This window comes from Emys orbicularis, chromosome 22 (assembly GCF_028017835.1).
Source record: "Emys orbicularis isolate rEmyOrb1 chromosome 22, rEmyOrb1.hap1, whole genome shotgun sequence".
In the NCBI taxonomy this organism is placed as follows: domain Eukaryota; kingdom Metazoa; phylum Chordata; order Testudines; family Emydidae; genus Emys; species Emys orbicularis.
Window position 1 is genome coordinate 16,006,999 of NC_088704.1, and position 23,290 is coordinate 16,030,288.

General features: G+C 49.6%; 1 protein-coding gene across 1 annotated transcript in view; it reads right to left on the bottom strand.

Moving 5' to 3' along the window:
• ACAP3 (ArfGAP with coiled-coil, ankyrin repeat and PH domains 3) overlaps positions 1–23,290 on the bottom strand; it is a 161,284-nt gene that overhangs the window by 22,278 nt on the left and 115,716 nt on the right. The window contains exons 11-17 of the mRNA XM_065421141.1: positions 10,888–11,000; positions 5,998–6,049; positions 4,685–4,785; positions 3,430–3,541; positions 2,455–2,663; positions 1,335–1,404; positions 1,123–1,217 (exon numbers count right to left, since the gene is read on the bottom strand). Coding sequence (XP_065277213.1) covers positions 1,123–1,217; positions 1,335–1,404; positions 2,455–2,663; positions 3,430–3,541; positions 4,685–4,785; positions 5,998–6,049; positions 10,888–11,000 — 752 coding nt within the window. The remainder of the gene's footprint in view (positions 1–1,122; positions 1,218–1,334; positions 1,405–2,454; positions 2,664–3,429; positions 3,542–4,684; positions 4,786–5,997; positions 6,050–10,887; positions 11,001–23,290) is intronic.

Here is a 23,290-nt window from a genome sequence, read left to right on the forward strand (position 1 = left end):
CAGGAAGAACCAGGCGCGAAGAGTCAGGATACCGGGGTTCTGTTGCTAGCTCTGCCACTGACTCACTCTGTAGCCTTGGGCGTGTCACTAAAGGCTAGGGTGACCAGACAGCAAATGTGAAAAATCAGGACGGGGGTGGGGGAGCCTATATAAGAAAAAGACCCAAAAATCAGGACTGTCCCTATAAAATCGGGACATCTGGTCACCCTACTAAAGGCAGGTTTCAAAGTAGCAGCCGTGTTAGTCTGTAGCCGCAAAAAGAACAGGAGTACTTGTGGCACCTTAGAGACTAACAAATTTATTTCAGCATAAGCTTTCGTGGGCTACAGCCCACTTCTTCAGATGCATAGAGTGAAACACACAAACAGAAGATATTTATACATACAGAGAACATGAAAAGGTGGAAGTACGCATACCAATTGTAAGAGGCCAATCTACAATTGGTATGCGTACTTCCACCTTTTCATGTTCTCTGTATGTATAAATATCTTCTGTTTGTGTGTTCCACTCTATGCATCTGAAGAAGTGGGCTGTAGCCCACGAAAGCTTATGCTGAAATAAATTTGTTAGTCTCGGGTGCCACAAGTACTCCTGTTCTTTTCACTAAAGGCAGAATCCTCCAACCTAGGGGACGAAAGTCAGGCTTCTAAACAAATGGCCTGGTTTTCAGAGACGCTGAGCAGCCGCAGCTCCCAGTGACTTGCAGGTCTAGGCTGAAGGACATGCTCTGGAGCAGCAGTGCTCTGAAAGGGGCTGAAGGCCGAGGCCAGGGCATGGCTGGGCCAACGGGAGTGCCTTCAAGGAGGCCAGAACTGTGGAGGGAGCAAAAGCTGAGGGGGATGGGAGAACAGGATCTGTCATAAAGACCTAAAAATAGGCCTTCTTTCCAAGAAGCAAAACTAACAGGAGGTGAGAACGGATCAGAGCCGCTCATTTTCTGGGTCAGTCAGCAGCAGGCCATGCTGTGTAGCTGGCTGGGGTAGGGCAAAGCTGATCTCCCTTTCCATTTGCTACAACACTTCCATACAGATCTGCTGACTCCCTGCTGGCCTGCACCTCAAAGACAGATCTGGGGGGAGTCATTCCCAAACCGGACTGAGGGCTGGGTGGGCTCCGACTTACCTGGAGCTCCCCGGTGTGGGCTTCTTAAGTCCCAGTGCTTCGCACTGTGCCTCGTAAATCTGGTTCATGGTGCTGTTCCCCAGCTCGCACATTAGCTGCGATACACCAAGTGAGGGACAAAGCAGTCAGGAGAGCAGCCGCCTTCCGGCTCCCCCTCAGCCCCCCACCAAGGACTCCCTCCCCACTTCCTCAGCCTGAAAATCAGCACTCACTTTCAGTAACTCCGGCTCCCAGGAATCCAGCGTGAGAGAGCGGACTTTGGAACAGTGAACGCCCAGACTCCTAGAGAACCAAAGGGGAGACAGAGACGGGTTATAGGCTGCCAAACAGACTCTATACAACAAGGCAGAACGGGGAGCGAATCACAGGGTGAATGAGGGCAAACCCAGGTCTTACGTATGCAGCAAAAGGAATCGATTTAGAGAGGGAGAGAATTCCACACACACAGAACTGCCCCCTCTCCTGGAGGGGTTCCCAGTGAATTCCTCAAACGAAAGAGGCGCCCGGTTGAGTTATTTGGCACTGAATTATTTTTATTTTTATTCTCCTTACTTACAGTCCGTCCTAGGAAACCTGGAATGGAACGAGGTTGTGCTGGATCCTCTATATAGAGGGTGACCAGATGTCCCATTTTTAAAGGGACAGTCCCGTTTTTTGGGACTTTTTCTTATATAGGCGCCTATTACCCCCCCCCCATCTCATTTTTTCACAGTTGCTATCTGGTTGCCCTATCTATATATATCAACGCTGCATATGATGTAGATAGAGACTCAGGCCTTGGCTACACTCGGGACTTCACAGCGCTGCCGCGACAGCGCTGTGAAGCACGAGTGTAGTCGCGCCGCCAGCGCTGCGAGAGAGCTCTCGCAGCGCTGTAAGTACTCCACCTCTCCGAGGGGAATAGCTTGCAGCGCTGCGAGGGAGTGTGCAGCGCTGCAGGCGCTGATTACACTGGCGCTTCACAGCGCTGTACTTGCTGTGCTCAGAGGGGGGCGTTTTCACACCCCTGAGCGCAGCAAGTTGCAGCGCTGTACAGCGCCAGTGTAGCCAAGGCCTAATACGTGTGTGGGTACACAGCAGTATATAGTACCCGTAGAGTGAGTGTATCACACACACACATCCTGTTCTGTGTCCCTCACTCTTTCTCCCTCCCTCCCTCCCTCCCACACACACACACACACACTCACACTCAGGAGTGTTCTATGACCTTTGAACCTGACTGTATACACATGATAGACCAGCTCCAACCAGAGATCCCTCAGCGGCAGGCAGGCAAAGCCGCCAGGCCCTCAGGCTGGGCGAGCAGCGCACACACACGCACACGCACAGTACCTGTGGATCCCAGAGCACTCGATGCACAGCAGAATGCCCAGGTTGATACTGGCCCAGCGGGGATCTGCCTGGCCACAGTCACAGCACTGGTCATTTCCAGGGATGCTCTGGACCCTCTGCAGGATGCTCTCCCCCTTCAGACTCCGCTCCCGGGAGTCAGTGGCAGAGTCGATGCTGCTGGTGGAAGGGGAGGCGGTCCGGTCCAGTCTCTGCAGAGAGAGAAGGGGAGTCGCTGTGTACTCTGCCGGCAGACAGATGCGGAGGAGTTCCGTGTGGTGCAGGCAGAGAGGCGGGCCGATGGGTTCGTTAGGACTTGCTCTGCCATTCCAGGGAGACATTATAGAATCATACTGAGAAGCACTGGGGTGGGGGGGGGGGCATTAAAATCCCAGTGTGGGCTTTTTATGTAACCGTCACAGGTGAAAAAAGTCAGCTAGACAAACCTGAGCTGGTGTCAGCCAAGGGAAGGGAGGGTTGAGGATACCCCGATCTGTTCACTCCCTTTGAATCGGAGTTTGGGCATGTGAATGAAGGGAAGCGTGAATCTTCCACCTGTACTAGTGACTTCTGTCAGCAGATGGCGCTACACAGCACACCCCTCTCTTCCCCCCATTAATACACACCAAGGCTGGCAGCACACAAATGATTGCATGGTGTGTAACAGACCGCTGCCTTGTGTTGTCTCATCTTACCAGAGAGTGAATTCCCCTCAGTGTTCCCCGGGGGAGTACATCCTGCTCTGCAGGGACTCTCTGGAGGACAGGAGGAAGGTGGGGGCTTCAGGACTGCACTCCGTCACGCCTCCCCCCCCCCCCCCGCCCGCTGCTTTGTAAGCTTGCCTTTTGTTTGCTAAACTACTGTTGCCTTTGGGCCAGCGCTGTCATCATTTGCACACCCATACGTGCTAACAAGAGCCCATGCCCGGGAGTGGCGCTGCGACAGCTTGCGAGCGCCTGTCCCTGCCCCCGGACTCACTTCGATGGAGTAGCTGTCTGGGCTCTCTCTGTAAGCGGAGGCGATGCTGGCTTGAACCGCTTGGATCCAGGCCTGGCGCAGCTTCTCCGAGTCAGCCTGCAGCATGCAGCTCCTGGGTAGGGGAGAGGCATAAGAGACGCTGGTTGGCATGAGAAAAAGGGCTTGGGGTATGGGACCTGGGAAGCTGCAACACGGCGAGGTGCCTGAGTTTATAACCAGCCTCACAGCCTAGCTTCACCAAGGGTGACGATGGTATGGTTTGGAGATGCGTGGTAAGGACGTGAAGTTACCAGGCGTGGCTTGGGGCAAAATTAACCTCAGAGAAGCCCTCACTTCTCACCCCGCCCCAGTTCATTAAAGCAGCCCTGCTTTCACCCCCACCACTCCCAGATACATAGAGGGTGGGTGGAAAACAGGAATGTGACCATTCCTCTCCTCAGTGGGTGCCTCTGTTTCCCTCACACCAGCTGTTCACTGCCCACAGTGCTGCTCTCATTAGGTTTCAGAGTAAACAGCGGAATGAATCCCCCTCTCCAGCCCCAGCAGAGCAGTGAGGCTCGAGTGCTCCTCGCATCCCCACGCAGCCTGAGCAATGCCCCCACTCCTGGGGCTCAGCCCGCCCATTAAGGGGTGACAGCACCACGGCCTCCTGATAGGACACTCACAGCTGGGGGGGGGAAATGCATTATGGATGCCGCCAACCACACACACATCTCGGCTTCCCCTCACCACACACTTGCAACCCTCCCCTCACAAGTTCCCTCCCTCATCAGCCCCCTACTCCCTCCCCCTCACACCACCTACTCCGTCTTCCTCCTCCTCCACCCACACAGAAAATCCCTCCTTTCCTCCCAACACACACACTTCCCCCTTCCCCGCCCCCGCCGGCATCCTCCCACTTATACGCTCCTTCCCCTCACACACCTGCTCCCTCCACTCTGATGCTTTTAATGCCACCAGCAGCCGGCTGCTTCTTGGGGAGCCATGCTGGTGACTCAGCACTTTGTGAGGCAGGCCCAGACCCTTCTACATTCCCTTCATGTATTATTCAGCAGCTTTGGCAGCTCCCCATCCCGACAGGCCGTCTCCAAACACCGCTCAGCGTCTGGTTGAAAAAAATCGCCCACTGATAGGACTGCAACTCTGAGTGCAGGCAAGGAGGTCCCCAGGTCAGAATCTACTTGCTGGGTATCTTACAACCCCATATACGGTCCCAGCCTTGCATTCTGCAGCTTAGAAGAGCCACAAAACTTACTTGCTAGGTGAGACGACCTCAAAGCAAAACCTTCTCTCTATGTCTTCGCAGGGCTTGACAGTACAGAGCCGCAGATCTTCCACCACCACCGTGAGGACATCCTGAAAGGAGGAGAGCGGGTGACTTTACACTCCTCTCTGAATCCCCATCCTAGTCAGCACTTTTGCTGACCCAGCCAACCTTCTTTGGTCTGCAAGACTGGGCAGGCAAATCCCATAACGATTCTCTCCTGACATTTCTGGTGCTTCCAGCTTAGGACCAGGCTGGAAATACTTTGAGGACCGACGATCTCATGGTATTTTAGCACATGCCAAACCAGCAGGAACCCCGAAGAGCAGGGACCTGATAACTAACAGGAGGAACAAGCTTTTCAAAACTCAGCTACAATTTGTCTTGAGTTGTGGACAAAGGGTCTTGGGGGTGGGGGAGAGGAGGGAGATTGTGTGTGTGTGTGTGTGTGTGTGTTGGTGGGGAGATCATTGTGTATCCAAGCCAGAGGGCCCATCCCTGGAGCTCATTCCCTACCAAATCCAGGAGAACACAATCAACACAACTGCAGATTTATCTTCAGTAGGTGTCAGGCGACCACGGACTATCATGCTGATCAATGCTGTCTCATTGTTTCCCAGTACTCCCCCCGTTTGTCTGTCTGTCTGAATCCATTTGTTGCCTCCTGTCTTATAGTGAGATTGCAAACTCTTTGGGGCAAAGGCCGTCTTTGTATTCTGTGTGTGTACAGTGCCTAGCACTATGGAGTGTGGTCCATGACTGGGGCTCCAGGTGCTACAGTTATACAAATTAATAACAATAATACCACAGCCTGGGAGTTACCAGCTCAGAGGGAAGCCCCACAGACCGTGCCATTGTGCTGGATTTCAGTGTACAACAGTGCTGTCTCCTGCCCCTTTTCCTTTCAAACAGACAAAGGCGTAACCAAGCCCACTTTCTGAGCCCTGCCGATTGAGCACACTACCTCCTGACGGGAACGGAGATTGCCCCATGGAGCACCCACCGTCCAAACGTGGCATATCAAACCCGGGCAGGAACGGAGTTACTCAGCACATCACCTCTCCGTTACTCTGTCAGGCAGCAAGGCTGGGGTCATTATAAACACCAGCCGCTGTCCTTTGGTTGTCAGAGCAGCTTGGGTTCTGAGTGTAATATTATCAGATTGGAAATTTCAGACCGGGTTTGCTGTCAGATCTTCATCTGATCCAATTCTTCTTTCCCCCATAGTGCCCAAGTCCCCAGAACAGCAGGACATCAGACAAGTTGGCTAATCTGCTAATGTCATCTGAGATATGCTCACTGACCTTTAGCTTCTTCTGGTAGACCAGCTGGCTGTTCTGTATGGAGAACCACCTCCTGAGGAGAGAGAGGAAAGAAAGAGGCATCAGAGCAAGTGAACAGTGCCAAAGCTAGGGGGCGGGGGGAGATGCAATCTCCTTTTCCCTGCAGAACAGGACATCGCCTCTGCACTTACAACATGTGCCATTGATTTTAGGGATTGTGGGAAAGACCAGGGTGGGAATAAGACTTATCTTCCTTCTGAGACTAAAGAAGTGCTTTGCAATGTTAATGGATTATTGTATTTGGCATCGAGACACTGGGGTGACAAGTGTCCTCGAAACTTCTATAGAAACATTGACATATGGGAAGAAAGACAGAAAGATGGGGAGGGATAACATCAGAGTTGTACACTTTGTTTCTTAAGTAGGCCAGACCTCTTACCCCCCACTTGGGAGTTTGGGGCGGGAGGGAGAAGCCTGGCTGAGAGAAGTGGGGATGACAGGGCCGCCTTGGGGAGAAGGAGCAGGCCAGGGAGCAGAGGGGAGGGCAAAAGGCTTCCAGCAGCCTGATTTTGACTAAAATCACAGTGGACCCATTTGATGCTGCAGGCAGAGGATGCTCTGTGATGCCTGAGCCCTAACCCCAACCTTTAACCCCTAACCCTAAGATCACTGGCTTTCCCCTGTATCCACAGTGACTCTGCTCCCCAGCCACAGGCATCTGTGAGGTCACTGCCTCAACCATGTCTCCAGAGCGACTTTGCTCGCCAGCCACTGTCCTATGGGAGAGCTCTGCCCCACCCCTGTATCTAGAGCCTTTCGAATCCTAACAATTTGATTAGTGGAAATCCGGCCTTTCCGGTTTTCTGACTTTCACCAAAATCCGAAGGGGCGTTGTGAGGCCTAGCCATCCGTCCCCCACTCCACGGTTCTCCTATAGCACGTATCACCATAGCACTGAAGAGCACTTTACAGCTGAAGAAACGAAGGCATGCGCACACCCAGATTAAGTGCTTTGCCCAAGGTCACAAAGAGTCAGTGTCAGAGTTGGGATTATAACCGGGGTGTTCTCACTTCATTCCTGTGATTTAGCCACAAAGAGCCTCTTTTGTCACGGGGGAGCTGAGGGAATTGACAGCAATCCATATTGTTACATCCCATGGAGGCTGTGTTGAAATATCTGGGCGCACACCAGGGTGAGGGAAGAGCTCAAAGCCCTTGAATCTGGATGTTTTGGCTGGTGTGAGAATAAGTCAAACTCTCCCATTGTTTTGGGTCGCTGGTGTTTAATATGAACTATATGGGCCCGATTTTCAAAGAAGCCTCCTAAATCGTGTCTACAAAATGTGTGGCCCTTCTGTTTGAGCAAACAAAAACCCTGCATTTATCGCAAACTCTCTGCATAATGTTTCTAGGGTTACTCGTTAAGTAGGGGCACTCGAGTCAGTCTGAAACTCCTACAGGGCTTGGACAGTTTGGGGGAAGAAGCCATGCTGCAGCTATGCTATAGACAGTGGATTATTTAAAGCATCTACCACACGCTCGACACGCAAAGGAATTCGGTACCCTGGGAAAATGAGGCAAGAGAGGATTCTGTTTTCAGCTCCTTGCTTGAGACATTGCTCAGAGATAAAAGGTGCCGATTGTAAAGGACTTGATGCCAGCGCCGTATTATTGCCTAGGCCGACAAGGCCTAGGCCTAGGGCGGCAAATTTGCAGGGGCGGAAGCTCCCCTCCGCGCCCTGCCCCCCTGCTCCAGCTCACCTCCGCCTCCTCTGCAAGCGCGCCGCCGCCGCGTCCGGTTTCTCTCCCCTCCCAGCGCTTGAGCCACGAAACAGCTGTTTCGCGGGAGAGGAGGGGGAACACCGCGCGCTGGGGGAAGAGGCGGGGGCGGGGACTTTGGGGAGGGGGTTGGAATGGGGGCGGGAAAAGGGCGGAGTCGGGGCGGGGCCAGGGCGGCAATTATTTCCCGGCCTAGGGGCGGCAAAATTATTAATCCGCCACTGCTTGATGCGTCTGCCAGAAAACAGAGCAACGCAGGAGACCTGAGGCCATTCTGCCTGCTTGAAAGCCCCTTTTGATCAGCTCCTGAGCGTGTTTGGAGCTGCAGCACTTTGAGCTCCACTTGGTGACAGCCATTCTCTCTGGCAGTGGCAACGACATATTCTCAAGCAGCTTTGCTGTCACATGAAGCCAAGTGGAAAGCTCCCTTCCCAGCTGTTTGATCCTGGATGCTGCTCCTCACAGCGCTGTATCTCCTCCTGTTTGGTTTCTTAGCTGGGGCATTAGCATCCAGGAATGCTCTGGACTATGGTGCTGGATCTCATTCTGACCTCAGGGGTCTTCTTCATCCAGTATCCTTCTGTGTAAGTTTCCAACAGGGACTTCCTCCCAGGGCCCTTAAAATCACCATAGTATCTTCCCACCCACGGTGAGGGGGATATGCATGGCTGTGAATAGCTGGGCTGTGGGGGGATACAGATGACTGTGAATAGCTGGGGTGGGGGGATACGGATGGCTGTGAATAGCTGGGCTGTGGGGGGTATGTACAGCTGTGAATAGCTGGGCTGTGGGGGTATATGGATGACTGTAAATAGTTGGGCTGTGGGAAGATACGGATGGCTGTGAATAGCCGGGCTGTGGGGGTATATGGATGACTGTGAATAGCTGGGCTGTGGGGAGATATGGATGGCTGTGAATAGCTGGGCTGTGAGGATATATGGATGACTGTGAATAGCTGGGCTGTGGGGGTATATGGATGACTGTGAATAGCTGGGCTGTGGGGGTATATGGATGACTGTGAATAGCTGGGCTGTGGGGAGATATGGATGGCTGTGAATAGCTGGGCTGTGGGGGTATATGGATGACTGTGAATAGCTGGGCTGTGGGGGTATATGGATTACTGTGAATAGTTGGGCTGTGGGGAGATATGGATGGTTGTGAATAGCTGGGCTGTGGGGAGATATGGATGGCTGTGAATAGCTGGGCTGTGGGGAGATATGGATGGCTGTGAATAGCTGGGCTGTGGGAAGATACGGATGGCTGTGAATAGTTGGGCTGTGGGGGTATATGGATGACTATGAATAGTTGGGCTGTATGGGGATATGTACAGCTGTGAATAGCTGCCTTGAGGGGAATGGGGTACCTTGCTCAGAACTCCCATGGATCGTCAGCAAGGGTGAGATGGGGACTCACTTATCCTGCAGTGTAGGAGCTCATCATTAATCTGACACATAGTGGAATGGGGTGGTGGCCTTTTGCATCAGGAAGCCTGGCTCTGCTGAATGAAAGGCTGAGAATGGAGGCAAAGCTCTGCATTGGAAATACTGCGGGGAAAACCGTAAATGGTTCATAAATTCAGCTCAGAGGAGTGCCCTGTAGTTCACAGGTTAGCAATCACCAAATCCAAATCTCTGTAGCCGGGGGCTGGAAATCTCACAAGAACGGCTGTTCTTTTCACAATCTGGCACTTTGGCTTCTGGTGCCTCAGGAAACCTTGAAGTGCAGAGAATGCACTTGAATGCCATGCAGATGGCAACACTGGGGCTAAGAACATCAGACAAACTGGTTTGGAACGGCAAGAAAGGCCCAGCTTGAGTTGGGGGTGAAGGTTTCGGGAGGGAGGGGCTTACCCCAGCTTACCAGTCTCTAGGCATAAAACCAACAGTTTCTGCACAAAAATACAGGGACGTGGTGAACTACTTGTTTGTTTCAAACTTCTACCTAGCTGCAGAAATTACCCTGAACTTGGACAGACAGGTGACCTCTAGGTATTATATCACTGCACTGCCAGGTGAGAGGGGAAAGCATGAGTGGGTCAAGGGGGGCATTGATCTGATGTACTAATAATAGAATCCGATGGTTTGAATTCTGCTCTTAACTGCACCAGCGTAAATCCGGCCCATTGACTATCACAAGGGTTCCTAGACACACACAAATATTGATTGAGGAGAGAACCTGAAACCCGCTTTGCTTGCAATTCACCTGGGAGCTGGGGAGCTGGGGAGCTGCTCAGCTCAGGAGGCATTTATTTAACTGCATCCCCAATGACCCGTCATCTGAAATATTTATAAGTGACCGAGAGAAGGGGCAGTGCCCAGAGGAGCCAGATCCTGACATTTCCAGGCTCCCACCTCCCAGGGAGGTTGGATACTAGCAGCTCTTGAAATCCAGGCTTGTCCTGCTGTGTTAGATGTTTCTCTTGATGGTTACAAGCATACAGCTTTCCTGGGGCAAGGCTCCAGCTGCTTTGTGTCCTACGCTCCCTGCATGAAGCCTGGTGGTTGTCTTAAGATGGAAGGTTTTCGCTGTCACTTACCAAGAGGCGGCAAACTGCAGGCAGGCTGACTGCACTGGTTCACCCTTTAGGATTATACCAGTTCTTAGCAAAGAAAGAACTAGGCTAATGCCAATGCATGTAAGGTCTCCCACTGTACTATTTCCATGGTGACCTTGGGCCCTGATGGACCAGACTGCAGGTAGCTGGTAAAATAAAGAAGTGATAACAAAAGAAAGATCCACTGACTTTCAGTGGGAGAGCTGAATGGTCCCACAAACATTTGCAGGGCCAGGAGAAGCCAGTTTATTTTGCAGACGATCTTCACTACCTATAAAATACATAACATCCAGCTCCTTTTACTGAGCCTAAACCTTTCTGTTTAGAACATGCCAGCATCACAGGACCCTTCTTATATTAAGTGACTTCACAAGTTCAGCACACAAAGAGTTAAGGGATGCTGCACTGACAGACAACTCTGCATCAACCCAACATCACTTCTCTGTGTGGGCCTGGAGCTGATGAAGCCACTTAAACAAAGGAAAATACCTGCTGAGTTGTAGCCAAGTGTGCGCTGCCAGGCTGGAGATGCATTCAGAGCCCTCATCCAGTTATCAGTTGGGATACACGTTACTTACCGATTCCATGTTTTGAAAGCATTGCTTGCTCTCTTGAAGAGGTACCCTTCCATCACCACTCCATTGGGGGCATCAACATTAAATTCCACCTTGGAGTCATCGTAGGAGAAGTCCTGCAGGTCGAAACATGTTGAGAAAACACATCAGGGCATGCTGGTGCTGCTCAGCGCCACAAGAACTAGGGCGAGGGGCACGGTAAAAACACCCAGATAAATGGGAAACGGTGACACCAAACAGCACATCGGTGTTAGGACCATGAGGATATCCAACCGGGAAACATGTGAACACGTGTAAGAAGGTTCTGTGGCTGCAGGGGTTATTTAAAGCAGCCTTTCCCTCAATGGAGGCCTATGCACCAATCCTTGATTAGGTTGCAAGAGAAAATAAGTTTGCTGGTCTCAGCCTGTGTTTTCAGTGGAGGCTGGTTTGCATCTTGAGAGTACTTCCTCTTTCGGAAGTAATCCTCATGATGGCCAGACTCCGGCCCAGAGGTTTGGTCAGGACTCAGGTGTGGTGGCAGAGTGGCGTTCCAGGACTGGCATAGCTGAGGTGATACTCCTCAGGCTGGAGGAATACCGGCAGATCCAGAACAGGTGAAATGACCGTAGCAGAAAGAGCTGGAGCTCAGAAGTGGGGTGCATGGGTGGAGCTGGGTTAAGAATTAGCGCTGAAATAGCGGAGGTGGTGCAGGACAGCTGTCGAGGCAGATCTCTGCCCATGAGAAGCTTGCTCTATCTGGTTGCATTTAGTGCTCCCTGTCTCTCACTGTCATGGCTATTCACAGTCTTCTCCACAATTTTTGGGGTTGTCTTATGGCCTGAGAAAGTGTTCACAAATTCAGTTAGTTCGAGTATTTCCCACCCTAATGATTTTTTTTTTGTGGGGGGAGGTGTGGTGCTTAAATCAGAGGGATTGTTCACTGCAGTGCCAAATTACTCCAGTTTCCTGGCTTAGGGTTTTATCAGCCAGGTTTAGGCAAAATAAGCCCTTTTTTGAAGACAGTTTTACGTCATTATTTTTTGTATTAAAAGTTCACCCACAAACCACTGTCTCCTGCTGGGCATATTTTCACACAGCACCCCTGAAAAACAATGCCAGCAGAATCCTCTCACTCACATTACTGCAATAACTGGGAGCCATTAATTAGTCTCACTCCAGTATCCTTAGCTGTTTCTATTGTTAGGTGTTAGTAATGCGCATGCAGTTAACCACTGCTCCTCCTCCAATGAAAGCCGTGGCTACCCTAGCAGCTAAGAAGAGAAAGTGTGGGTGGCTTGGTATCTTGATGGTTGAAAATGTCCAACCTCAAGTGCAATCTACAATTGGCAGTGAACAGACAGTGAAGTGCTGTTCAGAGGTTAAGTTATTCTGTGTAACTGGGAATTGCCTGCCCTGGATGAGCCCATGATCAGAGCAAACATGAGCTCGTCACCATGTAGCTGGGGACAGGGTCAATGGATGGTGTTTCCAGGAGGGAGGAAGGAAATCACCAATCCCGTTTCCAGTTAGTGCATTCCACACACCAGCCCCGATCTTTACTTATTCACCTGGCAAACAGACTGCCAGTCACATCTTTACCTATCTATCACCCTGGTAGCTGACTTACTGAGTTTGGCATTGCTGTGCCCGACAGATTCCATGGATTGTGGTAGCACGTGAGCAGGGCAAAGGGCTCCAGTAACTGTTCCCAGAAAATCCTCATGGAATTCTGCTACCAGTGGAGGGCAGTATCTCCTGCCCGATGGAAACCAGGTCACGGAGCCTGAATTACTTTCCAACCTAACCGGCAGTACTAGGAAGTCTGTTCTTTCCGCAAGCTGCCTTCACCATTATATAGTACTCTGCAGCCAGCTCCTGCTGGTATAACCTGATCCCGAGAAAGGCAAAACACAATCCATTGGCTGGAAGTTAAAGCTAGACAAATTCAGACTAGGCATAAGGCATACATTTTTAATGGTGAGAGTAATTAACCATTGGAACAATTTGCCAAGGGCCATGGTGGATTCTCCATCACTGGCTATTTTTAAATCAAGATGGGATTTTTTCTAAAAGCTCTGCTCTAGGAATTATTTGGGGGAAGCTCTCTGGCCTGTGTTATACAGGGGGTCAGACTAGATGATCACAATGGTCCCCCCTAGCCTTGGGATCTGTGAATTTATGCTCTTGAGCATAAATATTTCTCTCCACTCTGCTAGATTCAGAGGCCTAGCCGCACCACAGTAAAAAGCATCATCATTAACTTAAGTGCCTTTACCAGCCCAGCACATGGAGACTCTAGTGATGCTGTGTTGCTAGGCAACACGCACTTCAGTCTCATTAGGATGAGTTATTTCCATGTTCGGAGATGCCAGCTTGCCAGGGAGATATCATAATAAGAATAATACTAGTAGAGAAGGAGGAGATATAATGGGAGAAGACTGAGTCATTTCTTGAAAAGGCAGCGTGACGCCCAATTAGCCAGGAGAGGCTACGCTGTAAAGCTCCCACTTAAAGGGGGTCCACTCGGCCCCAAATTTACTTGCCATAAAGGGGGGGGTGAAGCCCATGTGGTCCCCTTTGTGGATGCTTTTGATGTAGCATTACAAAAAAAGACAGAAGGGATTCTGATCCCACTTCCATCCACAGCCAAATCTTTTGGCTGCAGTGGAATTACTCCGGAAAGACACTTGTGTAAATGAAGTCAGAATCTGGCCTGTTTGTTTTAGTGTAAACACTGTGAGCCACCAAACAATGTCTTCTTTCAAAAATGCATGACAAGGCTAGGGCATGAGATTTCCAGTGGTCAACATTTAAAGTCAACATTTGCCAACTGATACCATACAGCTACCGCAGGTATTTCCTGTTTTAGTTAAAGGGGGATCTGGGGGCTCTCAGGTTCCACAGAGTGGAAACTACTGATAAATACGCTTTAACTTTGACAACTGTATTGTACCCGACTTTAGGGAAGAGGTATAATTTGGGATCTAAATATGTTAATCAGGCTTCTTCAGCTGTCCCAAAACAAAAACACGTTTATTACAGCAAGGAGAGAATTTTGCTGAGGAATGCAAGAAGGACAGATGGACCATATGCATCCATTAAAAATCAATGGAGTGACATCAATGGAGTGAATTCAGCCCTGCATGTTTGTATTTTATTACACTTTTCCCAATTTTGATTGGCTAAACATGGTTCATGTGATTCCCCTTCTCCCCATTATAATTTCACAGGATTGTCTGGAAAAAAATCAGGTGACAAGTGAACTGTATTGAGACTTCAAAAACAAGGGCGACAGCACCTGGAGAACTTCCTGGCCTTTCAAAAACCTCTATTTGGCCAATCTCATCTTTAAAAAGAGAGAGTGTGTGTAGATAGAGAGATAGATAGTGCCTAGCACAATGGGGTTCTGGTCCATGGTAGAGGTTCCTAGGTGATACCACAGTATAAATAAATACTATTACTATATACACACCCAACCTACATATATTACTAATAGGAAATTGAGATCCACCTTGATTGGTGTTGGAAGCTGGCTCCTCTAAAAAGCACACAGCTGGAAAAAATGATATTTGGGTGCATTACTTGAACAATACTTTCTCTTTTCTAATCCACCACCTTTTGGGGGGGGGTGTCAGAAAAAGTCCCTGGAGCAAACTGTGGTCTCAGTTACTCCGGTGTAATTCCCAAGTAACTCCTTTGACGTCAAAAGAATTATGCTCGGGTAACAGAGAGCAAAATGTGGGCCCTAGAGCTCTAAGCTGGATTTGTGAAGTAGGTCCAAGTATGGGAAGATCCTGGGTGTGTCTTATCCTTGGGAACGTACCCATGCAGATACTTAGAGGGGGAATGCATTTTGTTCAATCACAGTGGACTAGAGGGAGGTGGTTGGGGCCGTCACTACAGAATACTGCAGTATCTAAAAACAAATGAAATCAGAGAAAGGGGAGATAAGGGAAAAATCCAGCATTCCCCCTCCCTCCACCGAAAAATGAGATTTGTTTCCCCTTTCCCACTGAGACCAAATAAGAAATGTATGGAGATGGCTTGAGGCTGAACAGCAAATAAGGCAGGATTCAAGTCAGTTTCATGTCCCTGCCATTCACAGCTTGCATCCTAGAGGATTGACTGCTATGGGCCTGGGGAGACTAAATGCTCAGGTCCATTCAGAGAGATGCACAGAGGCAGCATTACCCTTTGTCTTTAGGAGAGATTTAACTCTTCTGGTTCCAGACTGAGAAGCGTGGCCTGGGCAATGCTGCAGTGTCTAAGCCCTGTGTAAATCTGCAGGGCCAGGTCTCTGCTCCGCACTCCTTTCTTAATAAATACTAATCACCGCAGAGTTAATTAAAATTAAAAACCCTACAGTTAAAATCAGCCAGGATGCTGTGGCTTACAAAACTGATTCCTGGGCACGTATCTCCACATTCCCAGCCCACATAAAGATGTTTCCTCCCCTGGCATGTTGGCCACTGAAAAGAGAGGGAGCAAAGAAGGGTGTTCGGGACGGGGAGCTGCTGGAATACCAGCCATCTGGCGAAATGTCATTCCCAGACCCCTGCCCTCTGATTCTTGATTCGTTATAGCCACTGGCATTGGAAGCTCTTCCAAGCATCTGAAGAAATAGTGCTGCAACCTATGTTCAAATAACATCAGGGTGCGGCCACTGATAGATACAGCGAACGTGCGAAAACAGTACTGTCTCACCCGACATACCTGCCCCCTTTCTGCACGTGTCTGGCTCACATCTGCTCACTTCACGGACTCAAGGAAGCTCTTAATCCTGTTAGCCCTGCAGAGCGGTCCAAAGAGCCCAGGGAGACCAAGCACAATTCTGTGCCTGCCCCACACACATCCCCATCATCAGCCGAGCCTCAGTTAAGTCCCTGCGGCTGACGCTTTATTAGAAAGGATGCCATGAACCCAGCCGGACTCTCCAACCGCAGGTGGAGTGAGAAAAAAATCACCTTTCTGCCTTGTAAGCCGAGTAACTGTCCTGGGTCTACTCACACTCATCAAGGCTTGATGGAACAAGACAAGGGGCTCCCGCTCTCGCTCAGGCTCCTGCTGTTGTGTCATCTCTTACACGTAACTGCACGTTATGGTCGGAGACTCGGCTTCGATTTTAATAAACTGCCTTTTGTCAGACCCTTAGCATCACTGCAGTGTAAGAGCGCAGGGTAAAGCTGGTTTTGTTTTTAGTTCCATTTAGCTCTATCAATCTATCTCGTGGCCTTGTGGAGCGAACACTGGCCTAGGGCTCAGGACAGCTGGACTCTAGTCCTGACTCTGCCATAGGCCAGCTGGGGGACCTTGGGCAAATCACTTTGCCGCTCTGTGCCTCAGTTTCTCCATATGTAAAAGGAGAATAATGATTCTGAGCTCCTTTGTAAATGCTTTGAGATCTACTGATTAAGCGCTCGCTACTATTATTAATCTAGCCATCCATGTGTTTTACACCATATTCATCACTGGAGAATGGGTGCCTACCACCATTATGAAATGACAAATGCATGCTGGGATTGTGTTCTGAATGGCATCTGGCTACAACTGTCCACGCAACAGTGAGCTAGCCACAGCGGTGACGCGTTGGCGCACACAATGTTAAAATAAACGAGCCACCCTCTGAAACAAGAAATAAGATCTGCCAAAAGTCCGGCAATCCCTCCATCATCTGTTCTCTTTTCTTTCATGCAGTTTCGATAAATCACATCGATCCTACCCCTTTGTGCCCCTTCTTCCTGCCCCATGGCTTTGAATTTACACCCAAGGCTGCCTGGGAACGGAGAGCCTTTTAGAAATGACATCACAATGGTTTCCATGGGAACGCATTGAATGCCACTGAAGCAACGACAATGAGGTAACAAATTCCAAGAGAGGGATGTGAAAAAGGCCTAGACATGGATACTTTCAAACTGGCGAATGGAAAGGAGGAAAAAACCAGCACAGACACTATCTCGTACAAAGGGGCATTGAAAAAAAAATGTCAAAGGTTCTTTCAAGGACTGGCCCTTTAAGAAGCCGCTTGTCTATCTCCACGAGACAGCCACGGCGACTCTTGGCGTTGGCTGTGGCCGAGGAGCTTGTCCAATTTCTTACGCAGCGCCAGCCATGCATGCAGGGAAGGAGACTGATCAAATTAAATAAACTTCCCGATAAAGTGAACAGCTGTAACAGGAAAAGCGGAGACGCGCCCCAGTCCCCAGGACCATTGGAAGGTTTTCTTCAAAGGACAGAGCCCTGCCCACTAGCCTTTGGAAACTCCGTGCCCTGTGTAGTTGGGGACTCTTGCGTCTATCCCCTTAACATAGGTCTAACACTGTCCTGAAGGGGGCGACACATGCAAGAGTGGAGATGTGTAGGCTGGAATCTTCATTAAAGTACTGCACTCTGCTGCAACTACATTCCCCACTAAGGCCATGGTATCCAAGCTGCTACGTATGGCCCTTCTCAGATCAATTCTAATAACCAATATGCTTTCCTGCTTTGTATTGCACAGCTGACAATATACTGCTATGGTTTCGTATACATCCTGTTTATTAGCAAATCCCTTTGCTTATGCTATTTCTGATGAATAGCAATTAGAATAATAGAAAATGCATGCAGGTATATGTACAGTCTGCGCGTGCATTGCCTCAGAAGGGACAACATGGTTTTAGCAAAGCATTCAGTTATTCTCTTATATCAATCGTCACTATTTAACAATTATATAGACTGTAATGCACACACAAAAACGTGTGTATATAATATATACCATATTAAAATAAATACTACATGAGACCAGTCTGTCTATGTACTTTGTGTGTGTGTGTGTGTGTGTGTGTGCGTGTATCTATCTATCTATCTATCTATCTATCTATCTATCTATCTATCTATCTATAATGTGTGTGTGGATATATGCATATGGACTGTTCAGATACATATATTTTGCATATAAATGCACTCACATTTTATATATGAACAGAAGAATATAAGTACATACTCTACTAGTGCATGTGAATATTAAAGCACTTTCTATACATGACTTACACATCTCTGTGTGTAGACTGTGTATACACTGTGACCCCATGTGCACACACAGGTTCTACACACACATTCCCATACATTGTGCACAAACACACATTTGATGGCTAGATCCGGAAGAATCCTATTTACAGCCCTTTTGTTTCTCTCATTGTCTTATGATAACTGATGGCCCTGCTCTCGGCTTGCCAGGGAGAAGATGCTCAGGGACCGTTCTCCGCTTTTATGTCACAGCAACAGAACTCAACAAATCCGCCCTATCAAATAATAAACCAGAACGAACTTGTCCGTCACATCAGCAAGGAGGGAGACCTGGTCCTGCATGACCCTCTAAGTTCTCCTGCACCCAAATGGAGCGTGCCCCCTAAACTTCCTACCCCAGCCAAGCACCCCCATAAGAAAAGCTCCTTACCAGAAGGTACTCAAGTCTGCCAAAAATCTTCATGCTGCCCGTTGCGGGAACGAGTTCTGCTAGTCAAGCGAGCAGGGAGCTTCTGTGCACGCCTCTCCTCTCAATTGCTCTCTAGAGCAGCATCTCTGCGAGGCGCCGTGGGATGGGAGGGAAGGCAAGATCTTTCTCCCCCCCCTACTCCTCCTCACCCCTCCCACTCCTTTTTGGGTGGCTGCGAGCACCGCCGTTTGCTCCTGTCAAAGCAGGGACGCTGTGCGAAGGAAGCGCGCCAGACTCTAGGGACCACCTGCCTGCCCCCTCCTCCTGCCTCCCATTCACCATCAATCAGCTTAGAGCAAGGGCTAATTATCATACAGCTGTCACCATAGGACAGAGGGGCGTGGGGGCAGCAAGCAAAGCCAGAGCAAAGTTGACAGGAGGATGCTCCGCTGAAGCCCCTTGACCCCAGCCGAGTGGATCTTCAAGAGATTGGCATGCTTTTGGCAGGAGCTACTTCCTATTGAGACCGTCTCATACATGGGACCCCCGCCTAAGGAAAACGGAGCCCCCCATTGGCTGACAAAGCCACACATGCTCCGTTGGGGCTGCTGCGTGTCGGCGTGATCTAAGAGCCATATGGCCGACTGGTTTATTAGTTACCGTTGCTACTAAATCAGGCAGACGACGCTGCCCTAACATTCACCGCTCTCTTCCCACACACGTGCACAAAGCCGTGCGCCAGGCCTGGAGAAGAATCAATGGGCTCCAAAGGAACTTCTCCTTTTCTTCAATTGGCTGGTAAATTTGGGTGCAATGGAAGGGCTCGGCAAGGCCAGGAAGTGGGAGAGAGGACGAACTCCCAGTTAAAGCACATAACGAGTCAAGAATCCTGGGATCTATTCATCACTCAGCCTCAGACTCACTGTACTTCAGGCAGGTCAATCTGTGCCTCAGTTTCCCCGGTGGTAAATTGGAGATGGCAATAACTCTTCCCTGCTACACAGGGGGGTGGCAAGGCTGCAGGGTGGTTTGAGATCCCCTGGAGGGCACTAGAGAAGGGCCAGGTATTACTTAATCATTATTATTATTATTTATTAACTCCAGCTGTGGCCAGATATGACTTGCAGCCTCCCCTCAATCAGCTCAGCCAGTGCACCTTAGTCTATACCCTAGGCCTCTCCTGCGTATAGACTGCTCATCACGTCAAAGCAAGGGCCAGTGTGCCAAGCTTTCCTATTTAGCAGGGGCAGTCCCTGATTATTAGCTTAAATGTTACCCCTTTTCTCCTCTGTCCTCCAGAAAGCTGTCACAGACCCATGCATTTCAATGGCGTTTCAAGAGGCATCCCTTTATTTTTCTCCCCTAACTGTCCCTTTCTGCACCTTTCAAATGTCAGCCAGTGTGTGTGTCAATTCTGCGTTGTTGGGGCTAGCAGGAAACCCACAAACTCATTTCACTTGTGGCTTAAGACAAATTTGAACTCACATCTCCAGAGGAGCCATGCCATAGCAGGAACACAATGTGTCTCTGCAGTCACCTTTTAAATACCACGTAACTTTCCCCCACACGTACATGGCTGTGCACACAGTAAATGCAGATTGATCCAGCAGCTTCATGTTAAAATCGTGTCCTCTCGCTTTTCCCAGCTGGCAGGAGAGTTTAGAAAGGTTTGCTCCAAACCATAACAATTCAGCCTCCTCCCACCCCGCTCCAATTTTATTGGCGTGCCCTCTGTTTAAGCACTACTTGTTTTCATGTAGAGTGTGAAACAGCAAATGGAACTCCTCAGAGTTGTAGGGCTAGCGGGCAAGGAGGACAAAGGGGGCAGTGGTTAAGATAACAAAGGCAGCTTGAAATGATTGCTACGCTGGGAATACGCACAAAAGGTGACAGATGCCCCTAAGACAGCAGGGGCCGAGGGAGGGATGAGAAAAGGACACTTCAATAACAGTGTGAAGGAAAATAATCCAGCTACACTTCAAGTTTTTCTCCCTTGCAGAATTTTTTCTGCTTTATTTAAAAAACAAACAAACAAGCAACCAACCAACCCTCAATCCAAATCGCAGCTTCTCCTAGCTAACGGGTTCCGAAGGGCCTGCCTGCGTTCCACCCCTCGCAAACCTGACAAGGGGGAATTCAATTAGCAAGACAGCATCATAAGAGTCATCATCAGGGCAGGACCCACAAAGCATTATTTCAAATTGGAGTCAGTGCCATGTTGTTTGGGGAGACACTGTGATGGGGCAAAATATATTCCTGCCTATCTTCTCCCAGGGAAAAGGCAGTTGTGGGTCCCTGTAACTCAGCAGGAGAGTGGGGATGAAGTGGGGTGAAATCTTTATCTTACAATGACTATGGTCCAGTGGCATTGCTGCAGTGTCAGAGGCTGTTATGTATGCGATCGTATTTCCCCTTGATTCCATGCCTAACCCGCGAATGCAGTGTCCAGTAGGATATGCTGAGACACAAAGAAGTAACAACCTCCTCTAATGATACCAGTTTTCATCCAGCAATATCAGAGCTCTCTACAAATGTGGGTATCATCGTCTCCATTTCACAGAGAAACTGAGGCACCGATCTGGCCAAGTGATTTGCCCAGGATACAGCAATGAGCGGCAGAACTGGGAGTCAAACCCCTTTCTCTTGAAGTCCTGGTCCCACACTCTATTTGCTGGACCATGCTGTTTCCTGCTCTACTCCACAGAGATCACAGAGCACATAATATGGAGCAGACTAATCTCACCCGACCCTGTCATCTGGACATCCCCTATTCCCCACCCCCTCACAAAGCCAATTCAACCTGCTTATCTGCAGCCTCCCTGCTGCCTCCAGAGAGACACTGGCTCCTTTAGCCAGCCAGGGCACACGCTCTCCAGGCACTGCTGACTTTGAAAACAAAATTCCTGTCTGGCTCTAACAAGCAATGGTCTGGGGGTCACTGGATCCAGGGCTTTGATTTGACCCTACTGCAGCTGGAAGCGAAATGCTTCCAGCCCTGCACTCGACTATGGCTGTCTAACTTTCCCAAGGCCACTGGTCATATACATGGGGAGCCAAGGCCATGGGGCGCTCTGTTCATAAGGATCCCCGTCTGGTATAATTGCTCCTTTGCTTTCTCTGCATCTGATCCCGAGTCATTCCTCAGCTCTTCCCGGCCAGTCTGGTTAGTAGAGCAGCTTTGTGTGAAATGGCTGGTTTTAAATGCATTGCATTAGAAAGACCCTTCCCTGCTCTCTCCGATGAAGTCATCACTCCCGTTTAATCCCTCCAGGGGCCAGGAGGCTCACAAATGGATTTCTTTCCCTCCCCGCAGGGCAATCAGGCTAAGAGAGCATCTGCACACACAGGAAACGCTTGTCAGTAGCCTTCCAATTCGGTTACACTTTCATTTCATGAGGCATGACATTCCCCTGAGAGAGCATTAAAAAAAGAAAGTGCCATGAAAGCACTGCTCAATTTTTCCCTGCAGAGGAACGTTGATCTGCATGAGAGCCTAGATACATGTGAACTTATCAATGAATTCTGTGCCCAGCACAGCTGCTTTCTCTCTGCCTCCTGTGTTTCTTCACTTAGCTCCTGAATGTCTGTTTTGTCCATGGCTCTTGCACATCGCCTCTTATTTCGCCACAGCACATGGGATGCTAAGTGGATTCCGGGTCCAACTCTAAACTGTACAGTGCGGCTTGTCAGCGATTCTGAGGAGTGGCCCAGATGGGACGAATATCCCTGGCATGTTTTTCTCATGTCGCGTTTTTTAAAAAGAAAAACAAAGCAGGGCTGGACTAAGGTTATAATCCTCAGGCCTGGCATTCCAACACCCCAGCCTTCAGGAGTGCTGCTGAGAATCAGTCTGGCTCTTTATAAAGAAAGCAAAATTGGCGTCTGGATCCAGACTGGAATTTTGAAACCTCCTAACATCTGGGGGAGTTCAGGATCTGGAGTTGTAGATTGGACCAATCACAATTAAAAGGCAGGCACAGCCGGATTTCATCACACAACAACATGGAATTAAACATATTTCACCCAGGCAAATCCATCTCTATGGTGTGGATTTGGGTGGGAGTTTCACACCTTTGCAGGTCTAATTTCAGAGTCAGGTTTCAGCAACCCCCCAAACCTGAGCTTTGCCTGGTTTCAGGTTGAAATGAGACAGAAGCTGGAGCTGCACATTTTAAATCCAGTCCCCAACTTTCCTGGGAGTCGGGACATGTTTGGATCTGGGGTTTTGGTTCAGCCCATTAGAGTGAAGGGCTCCGCTGAGTGCCTGGATCTGAGGGTTCTAATTTGGATGCTTCTAAATTTTATCTGTGCATGACCTGGTTTTTCTCCTAGTGGTTTGTGTTACCTGTTGTCCTATCTTCTGCTGGTGCTAAAGGACTCCTGGTGGGATGTAGCTTGTGGGGTTCTTAGCTATCGGCCTGGAGAGAATGACAAGCTCTCATAGGCCATCAGCCAACAAGCGTCCCAGTGAAAGCCTACACAAGTTGGAAACCGCACAGTGGATTAAATCGAGTTCTCAGACTCTCTCCCTCTCTCAGGATTTTGCCTTTGCTTTGCTATTCAGCAGTTCAATTGGAGATTATCTCGCTTTGAAGCCATTTACCTAATCTCATCAGAAAAGGGTCCTAATTCCATGGCCTCACTGTTGTCATCTCCTGCGGGGAAGGACCTAAATGGATCAGAATAGAAAAGCCTCAATAGCTCATCTGTCTACACCCAGGAGATAGAATGAGCGGCTGTCAAATGGACTGGACACCTCAGACTGCAGACAGCAGGACACACTCTCTGCCATGAGTGAAGCCTGAGCAACAGGAGACACAGCGTCTAGGACTGAGCAGCCTCCGCACAGCAGTGGACTTTCACTCTCAGCTCCGTACAGCAGAGGTAGGGATCCCACGGCTTAGCTTACGCGGATCTGATTGAGATGTAGGGCTTGTACCTTCATGTCCTTCCTGGCTAGCAAGCTGAGCTGTGCCCTGGCAGTGCATAATTAAACCCCTATAACATATGGAC